Source organism: Eretmochelys imbricata, chromosome 6 (assembly GCF_965152235.1).
Source record: "Eretmochelys imbricata isolate rEreImb1 chromosome 6, rEreImb1.hap1, whole genome shotgun sequence".
In the NCBI taxonomy this organism is placed as follows: Eukaryota; Metazoa; Chordata; order Testudines; family Cheloniidae; genus Eretmochelys; species Eretmochelys imbricata.
In genome coordinates, this window is record NC_135577.1 from 22,462,501 (window position 1) to 22,471,877 (window position 9,377).

A 9,377-nucleotide genomic window follows, 5' to 3' on the forward strand; every position below is an offset into this window, starting at 1 on the left:
AATAGAAGTAAATAGAAATGAAGAAATCCCCCCTGTAAAATCAGGATGGTAGATATCTTACAGGGTAATTAGATTCAAAAACATAGAGAACCCCTCTAGGCAAAACCTTAAGTTACAAAAAAGATACACAGACAGCAATAGTTATTCTATTCAGCACAATTCTTTTCTCAGCCATTTAAAGAAATCATAATCTAACACATACCTAGCTAGATTACTTACTAAAAGTTCTAAGACTCCATTCCTGGTCTATCCCTGGCCAAGCACAGCATACAGACAGACACAGACCCTTTGTTTCTCTCCCTCCTCCCAGCTTTTGAAAGTATCTTGTCCCCTCATTGGTCATTTTGGTCAGGTGCCAGCGAGGTTACCTTTAGCTTCTTAACCCTTTACAGGTGAGAGGAGCTTTCCCCTGGCCAGGAGGGATTTCAAAGGGGTTTACCCTTCCCTTTATATTTATGACAAACATGGAGTCAGTTATACAGATGTGTGACCAGAGTCCCAGGGGAGCCACACTGAGGTTACTCAATTGGGGTGAACTGCAAAAAATGGGGCAAACAATCCCCAAAGCTAGTGAGTATTCCAATACTTAGATTTACCAAGCCAGCACAAAACCGCTTCTATAATACTTTACTGGTTACTTAGAAGCCAACAACACAGTTTCCTTAAAGTAACCCAGCCTTAGGCCTCCACCCAGACACCCAAGTCAAATATGATGAGGATTACTGAAAAGTTTATTCATCATATAAAAAAGTTCTACCAATCCCAAAGGATCGGACACATTATCTCCCAGGTTAATGAATATTTCATATCTTACCCAAATACATGCTTACAGCCAATTTGTATTAACTACACTAAAATGTATTAAAAAAGAAAAGACAGAGACTATTGGTTAAAAGATCAATATACATACAGACATGAGTACAATTCTGAGATCAGATTCCTAGTAGAGATGGTGAGCTTTTGTAGTTGTAATTTTTCAGAATTAGTCCAAGGCTATAGTTCTATGTCCACATTCAGGGTGATTCAGATGGGACTCTGGAGATCTCAGTCTTAGGACTTAAGCTTTTCCTGCATGAAGCATCAAGCAGATCTGAGATAAAAAGGATCAGGAACCAAGACATTTTTATATAGTACCAGGCCTTCTTTTGACTGTTCGGAGTCCTTAGGGGAACAATAGGTAATCATGGAGACTTTGAAGTAGACCTGTTTCCTAAGCATCACTGGTAATTAGTTACATGGATTAACATAAGACAATTGCCTGTTTTCCACCATTCACAGGTAATTTGCTGTACATTTCAAAGAGAGATGAATAATAATACAGTGATATCACTATATTTACAAAAAGAAAAGGAGTACTTGTGGCACCTTAGAGACTAACCAATTTATTTGAGCATGAGCTTTCGTGAGCTGTAGCTCACGAAAGCTCATGCTCAAATAAATTGGTTAGTCTCTAAGGTGCCACAAGTACTCCTTTTCTTTTTGCGAATACAGACTAACACGGCTGTTACTCTGAAACCTGTCACTATATTTACAGTTCATTTAAATGATATTTCCTTTTGATATCTGAATTAAAGAATTAACAGAATACAGCATAGACAGGGACTGCTCGATTACATTGTTAACCTCTAACAATATATATGTAAACACACAAAAACACAAACATTATCTACCAATATGTCCCTAACGGTTGAATGTGGGTCAATTATCCTGCAAGCTGCTTAACCCTTTCTGATCATGCGTCATACAGTGTATCTTAGGCTTGTTTTCAGATGGAATTCCAGAATAAGAGCTATCGCTATTCCAGAATAAGGGTATCCACACATGGAGTTATTGCACTGTAAATTAACACTTTAAATTAACCTTAAAATGAAACAAGTTTCAAGTGTAGACAAGCCCTTTTTCCTGTTGGGAAGGGGAGTAAGCTATCCACACTAGAGGTTATTCTGGTATAACTATTTTGGTAAGAAATCCCACCCTTAACTGACATAGTTATATCAATACAAAATTTGCATGTAGCCCAGTCCTTAGGCCCCAATCCTGCAAAGACTTCCACATCAGCTTAACTTTACATGTTGTAAGTAGTCAATGTGTAAAATTAAGCAGCAGAGGCGTAAATCTTTGCAGGATGAGTGCCTTAATCACAAAGTGCCTTAGTTTTGCCTTCTGAAAAATAGGGCTAATACAAGAAATTCTCAATTCTGTATGTACCTATGGAGTGCTAAAAGGGATAACAATGGCCAGGTGAGCTTTCATTAGGTCAATACTGCCACACTTCAAGAAAACTTAAATTTGTGTTTTACAGGGAAGTTAGATTAGACACTTTCAGAAAAATTATTGCTTGGCTCATACATTTCTTTTTTTTAATTGCAGTGTGTTAAGGATTTATCTGGACTTTCAATGATTGGTTGTAAGGGGAGCGTGGTTAGAAGGAAGTATCATTTGAGATGGGGAAAGGGGCAACATTGTGGTGGTTGGGGCCATGGTTTTGACTTAATCAACCTTTGGTTGTAATTTAATAACAAATGACATATTCTGATTCCCCTGCATGCTTCTCTGGTTCTTGTACAGTTCGGAAACAGGGAAATGTCATCAGGTGATTCATAATGAGTGCTCTGAAGGTACGGATACACAATAATATTTAGTATCTATATAGTGCTTCAAAGAGTTTTCAAAGAGATGTACACACCAGAGAAGGTGTGTTCTCTCCATGAAGTTTTCACAGAATGACTTTAGGGTTAATGGATCCTAAAACAAGTTATTTTCTAAATTTGAAGTAGCTGATGTGGAAAAATTTCAGTCATATGTGCATTTTGCAACATTGTTGGTAACGAAAATGTAGGTTGATTTTCTCCTAATTATTCCTTATTTTTCCCTCCGATGGCAGGAAGAACTTCATCAGTTGTATCCTTTTGGACATCCCATCCCTTGCACTTCGGGATGACCTGCAAGATCAGTGTCTAATAAGTGTGCACAATGTTTATATTAGCATAATTTTCACTGGTATCCTTTTTTGTGTGGCATCAACCATCAACACCATCCGTTTGAGCTACTATTGGTAGGTGATTGCTGTGAAGACATACCTTTAGAAGCTGAGTTATCCCAGGCTCCTACTTGGGTATTGCTGCTACCCCAGCACCCATACACACATGAAGCCCTCTTGCATGAAAATACTTATGCTTTCAGCCTGGGCTAGCTGGCTGGTCTGGTGCTATAGGTTAACAGTCAAGTTCTGCTTTCATTCGTACTGGTAACCCACCCACTTTGCAATCAGAGCGCAGGCTAAACCAGTCAAATGCCAATAGTCCGACTCCTTCGATGCTTTCCCAAAATTCCCTCTCCCCCATGTGTTGAAAAGCACAGACACATTCTCCTACAGTTCACTGGGAAAGAATCATAGAGTGGGTCAGCTTACAGCAATGCTAAGAACCATGGGGTATGCCCCTAGAAGTCCTAGCAAAACATGAATCAGCGTGGACCCTGTAACTCAGGTATGGTTTTGCAATGTGGCTGCTCACATCCTGGGTAGGTTAAGCTAGGGGCTGTTCACCTGAATGAAGACATATCCTAAGTCAGTGATGTGTAGATGAGTAATTGAAAGAGAATTGAAACAAAAACCAGTCACCATAGATCCATGGTCTTTCGAGGTATATGAGGGAGATTAGAGGAGAAGGAAGGAGTGACTGGTTGGTCTGTACTAACAATCTAAAAAATTGTAGACTGAGCCACATGAAATCCATGCAGCACACACCCCTGAGACTTGATATTACATAGCTGACAAGGGGTGCCAAAAGAGCATTGTAGCACACTCTTTTTGTCTCTCTTTCCTGGTGCTCCGCCCTCCCTTCCTCCTCTCCCCGCCCCCAGTGATAACCTCCTAAGAAAAGAGACAGACACCTTATTCTTCAAAGACTTCTGCTACTGGAATTTCTCCAGCATTTTTGCTCCACCTTCCTTCAACCAGAGAAACAGGAAAACCAAGTTCTGCCTTATTAAAATTAACATGCTTGGGAACTGGACTAGTCCCATGACTTGCAGGTATTCTCATCCAAACTGGGTGGGCACTAACACTAAAATATTCCGTATGTAAACTTAATATCATCTTAAACCTGGGGGACAGTAGAACGAAATGGCCACTAGAAATCCATGCCAAATTCTCTCTTGGTTGAAATGGGTGCAGCTCCATGATTTTGGCTCCTATATTTTACTGAAGGCGCTGTCAGCATTTGAAATGTGTATCACATTGGCTCCTGTGGTTCCCCCCCTTTAAACAATGCATAATAAACAAATGAAACAGACTACCAAGGAAATACAAATTAAATAAATGGCTGCTGGCTAGAAGACTCTTTCCCCAACATATACACTCTTATAATATTGATCTAACTGGAAATTTGGTGAGAAAGGCTGATCCAGAAGTTAGGGCATTAGCCAAGGACTTAAGAGACCTGGATTCAAGATCCTGCTCTACCACAAACTTCCTGCGCAACCCTGTGCAACTCACTATTTGCCTAGTGCATCAGTTCCTCAGCTGTAAAATTAGGAATAATAGGGCTCGCCGGGGTGTTGTGAGGATAATACCGTAAAGATTGTGAGGTGCTCAGATACTATGCTAATGAGGGCCCTGTTAACAACTAAGTATTAAAACTGACAAGAAACCAAAAAGCTATTGTCCTACATTCATAGTATTTGGAATCTTAAAATTTGATTTTAGGTATTTCCAAGATATCAATCACCTTGGTATCTTAAGTGCCAATATAAACATGTACATGCATAGATTGCTATGGAAAATAAGGGATAGTAACATTTTGAGGTTAATATGCTGTAACTGATAATTTATAAAATAGATCTTGACTGCATTACTGTTACAGATCCTTAATAACATTTGTCAGCTGTCATCTGTTCCCTTACAGATACTGTTCTATTTAAATGGATTTTATTACATCTTTTATTTCTTGGCAACTCTTCTAATGATTATTTATAAAAGTAAGTTACTTTATACATATTCTAAACACAAAACTCAGATGTGTGCGTGTTATGTTGTGATGACTTGATATACTTAGTGGTTTTGGTTTGTTTACGCTTTGTTATTCAACAGGTCAAGTTTTCAGTTATCCAGATAATTACTTGGGTCTTGATCTTGCACTGCTGTTCATTATGGCCACTCTAGAAGCAATCCGATTATACTTGGGTATGTTGATCTTAAATATCATTGTGCACTTTAAGATGGAATGTTTGCCTCATAGTCTTTACACATTAATCATGTTATGAATGTGGATGTCAAAACTTGCTGATTTAGCAGCGTAACTAATTATTTTACAGACTGTTAAACATGTATGTTGTTGAACAGTAATTGATTGATTGATCTGTATTGCCAGAAGGGCAAATGATTGTAGTTATATATTGGTTAAATATCATTTTTAAGTACCACTAAAAAGGGACAGATTCACAGATAACAAGAACTGCTGGAAATGTAACACTGGAGTATTGCTGTGCTATTTATAAGTATGTATGTTGTGGGAGAGAATAAAGCTCAAAACACAGAGGCCCTGATTCTGCTGAAGGGCTCATTTACAGTGCTCCAGCAGCATAAAAGTGGTCAAGTGGCTGGAAATAGCCCCCGGGGATTACCCAGTACAGAAGTCTTCCTTGAGCAACCTGAGCTGCCACAATTGTTCCACACCCCTCCTTCTTGCAGCCCTCATTTCTTCCAGCACTACACTTGGAGGGCAGGGTATGGGGCAGGAGGGATGCTCACCTTGACTCTGGCCCCTTTGCATTGAGTTAATGGGCTAGAGTGGCATAACGGGCCATATAAGCCTCGGTTCCAACTCCCACCATAGGCATTACTGAGTCAGTCAGAAGGGGTTTGTTTGTTTGTTGGGGGTAGGGATTAATTTTTTTATATGCCAGGCGTTCTTGAGACATTTATACCAGCATGTACCATGGGCTTCTGCTGAATTCAGCTAGGTTACATCAGGGATGAATTTAGCCTATTGTCTTCAGTTTATAGTTAAAATGTGTCTAAAAGTAAATTCTCTGCATATGTGCTCAGAGCCTGTTTGATGAAAACATTTTATAAATTGAAAAATAAGTTCCAAGTCTGAGGCAATTAAAAAATGAATCACAAAACTATTGACCCTAAAACTGGCTTGGACATAAGGTACAAAATTTTAACGAAGACACTAAACAATTAGAACAGATGACAAGAGATGTGGTAGATTTTCCATTACTTGAAATATTAAAATTATATTTGGATCTCTTTATAAAAGATATAATCTAGTCCAGTGGTTCTCAAACTTTTTTTTTCGCGGACCACTTGAAAATTGCTGAGGGTCTTGGCGGACCACTTAATGATCTTTCCAAGTGTTGTTTGTACCGTTAGCTAACTATTGTAAAGCGCTTTGCATAAAAGCTCTCTCTATAAAAAAAACTTAATAATAATACACTTTTTTGTTCTACAAATAAAAGCACACAACTCATATTTTAATATCAGTAGTCTTACCTTTCTAATGCGATGGATGGGCCCTCTCTCCCCTGCTGCAGCAGCTCCCAAGCTGGGGCTGGGAAGGGGGAGTGTCTCTCCTCCACCATAGCAGCCACATGGCTGAGGCTGGGAAGGAGGGCCATCACTCCCCAGCAGCCGCAGCCTTGGAGCTGGGGAAAGTTGCCTCTTTCTCTGGCCACCGCAGTCCTGCACGTCCCAAATTCCCCCCATCCCCTCTTCTCACCCCACTGCCCTCTCCCACCTACTCTCTATTCACCCCAAGGCCTCCACCTCACCTTACACGTGCGTCTTCTCCAGGGTCCAGGCACCTAATTAGTGGAGCCACACAGTGGGTGGCTCTTCATTCTCTCATGTGCGGCCGCCCAAACACGCACCTTAGAGGGAACTATCCGCGGACCACCTGAAAGGAGCTCGTGGCTGCGGACCACAGTTTGAGAACCTCTGTTCTAGTCAACAAGTTGTCAGGCTCAGTGCAGGAACTATGTGAAATTTGATGGCCTTTCAAGCAACAAGCCAGACTAGATGATCGTAATGATCACATCTAACTTTAACATCTATTAATCTGGGGAAAATAATGTAGGAGTTGTGCTTAGGGCTTGTGCACATGTGCTGCATGGATTTTCCACACCCCTCAGCAATGTAGTTATACTGATAGAAGTCTATAGAGTAGACCAAGTCTTAGAGTACCAGTAGATTGTCTTTTATCCAAACTACCATCCTGGTCAGTGTTGAAATGACTGTGCTTATCTGTCTTGGGATTTGTTCTTAAACTTACAGACAGGGGCCTTGATTCAGGAAAGCACTTAAGCATGTGCTTGACTTTAAGCATGTACTTAAGTCCTATAGACCTTCAAAGAGTCTTTAAGCATGTACTTACAGTTAAGCATGTGTTTAAGTGCCCTTACTGATCAGGGCTGCTCTCCTGAATTGGGGCCCAAGACATTGTCCCTGTAAACAGTCAAAGATTCATGTAACCCTTTTGTTTCCTCAAGGTACAAAGGGTAACCTGACAGAAGAAGAGATTCCACTAGGCATCAGTCTAATGATTACTGTTGGCAGCATAATGTTGTCTGTCTACTTCCTGCTGTGGGAGACTTACGTGCTGAAAGCAGATGTCATTATTAATGCTATTCTTCTTTTTACGTACGGGCTTGAGGGACTACTACAGATCATAGCCATTGCTGCATTTGTCAGCTAAATCTCTGCTGCTCAAAGTTGTAAGGTACATCTGCTTCCAACATTTCTTCAGTAAAGGGACAACCTGCATCTTTAAACAGTAAAGGTATTTGGTTTCACTTTCTCCAGTGTAAAATACTGAGGGGAACCTCATCCTTATATTACAAGGTTTAATATAGCCCTATTCCGGCACAGACCCCCATGAATAACCAGGTAAAATATCCTGTACAGTAGTTCTGTTCCAATAAGTAGTTTGACTAAGTAGTTCATTTAGTGGCAATGTCCCTGCTTCAGGAAAACACTTAAGTACATGCTCCGCTTTAAGTCTGAGTAATTCCACTGCAGTCAATGGGAGTGCTTCTGGGCTCAAAGTTACACACATATTCAAGTGTATTCCTGCATTAGGTCCATGTGCTGACCTGCTGTGCCTAAAGAGGTACATGTGTATTTAATCAAAATTCTGCATCAGATATTTGTATCCAAATCAGAACAAATATAAACCAAGATATTACTTTAGTTGTATGTTGGTACAATACCATTGATTTTAATGAAATCACACTGGCATAAAACTGGAGTAATGCAAAGGTCAACCAGGCCCTATCTACATTAAAAGAAAATACTGTGGGCTCAGTTCTGCACTACCAAGGTAACAGGGTAGTATTTGAGGGCAGAATTTTGTCCTGTTGTCCTTATTCTGATCTCACTTGTGCCTTTTACACTTTCGTAACTCCACTGACTTCAGTGGAGTTACTCTGGTTGATACCAGTGTGTGAGAGAGCCGAATCAGGTCTCCTCTATGCAAAAGGGAGCTGAGTTATAGCTGTTGTGGGAACTACAGGTCCGACCACTCCTCATTTCCACTGAGGCCACATCTCTGCTTTGCAATGTAAAGGACGGGGCTTTAAAATGGGCATGAATGTTACATCCCCTTTGTACTACCTGAGCAGTGTAGAATGGCCTTTTTATAAATAAGAATTAGGCCTTGATTTTTCCTTTTGAAAGATCAGCTTTAATGTTGTGTAAGGTTTTTATAGTCTCTATATGATATACCTATTTTTATAACTTTCCTTTCCTGTTCTGTTAAATCACTATTTTAAAATCTGTTTGACTAAATGCAAGCTGAGATTTGCAGATGACCATGGGTTTTTGTAACAGTGTAATCATTGGGTTTTTTGTACATAATTATAGTCTTCATATTCATATGTTTTATTTTTGTATCATTTAAAAAAAATAAAGAATTCATTACACCCTAATTCTGTTTGCAAGTGCAAAATATTTTGGACCAGATTCTGGGGTATGGCTAAGCACACAGAGCACAAGTTGGGGGGGTTAGGCAGAGTGTGTGGAAAGAACTCCTTTGATTTTGCTGCTTCTGTGTGCAGGCCAGTTTATCCTGAGGTCTGCTTTAATTTACACCAGGCTGCAATGACTTCAGGGGGCTGAAAATGCAGCCAGGGACTGGTGTTGCCTGGTAGTGGCTCAGCCACACACCCTTTTCCCTGCTCTGATGGCAGCAGGGGGGCAGTGATGTAAAAGCCCATGTGGCAGCACTGTGCCACCAAAGGATCAATCTTAAATTAGGGAAATTGTCCATGAGCTAGTTAACATCTGCTTCAGAGCCACATTATACCTACAGTGTAACTAACATCAAAATCTGCATTTCTGCAGGCAGATCTCCTGGGGATGAAATCCTGGCCCT

General features: G+C 40.2%; 1 protein-coding gene across 2 annotated transcripts in view; it reads left to right on the forward strand.

The window, feature by feature from the left end:
* The window catches only part of TMEM80 (transmembrane protein 80), a 14,703-nt gene extending 5,778 nt beyond the window's left edge, over nt 1-8,925 (forward strand). Inside the window, exons 1-5 of one of the 2 annotated variants that reach the window (XM_077818224.1) lie at nt 2,531-2,618; nt 2,885-2,901; nt 4,887-4,980; nt 5,093-5,185; nt 7,495-8,925. In XM_077818224.1, the coding sequence (XP_077674350.1) occupies nt 2,546-2,618; nt 2,885-2,901; nt 4,887-4,980; nt 5,093-5,185; nt 7,495-7,700 (483 nt within the window). In that variant the 5' untranslated portion in view covers nt 2,531-2,545 and the 3' untranslated portion in view covers nt 7,701-8,925. Of the gene's footprint in view, nt 1-2,530; nt 2,619-2,884; nt 2,902-4,886; nt 4,981-5,092; nt 5,186-7,494 lie in introns of those variants that run through there. The other variant, XM_077818225.1, reaches the window with a different exon arrangement.
* Nucleotides 8,926-9,377: the final 452 nt, after the last annotated feature.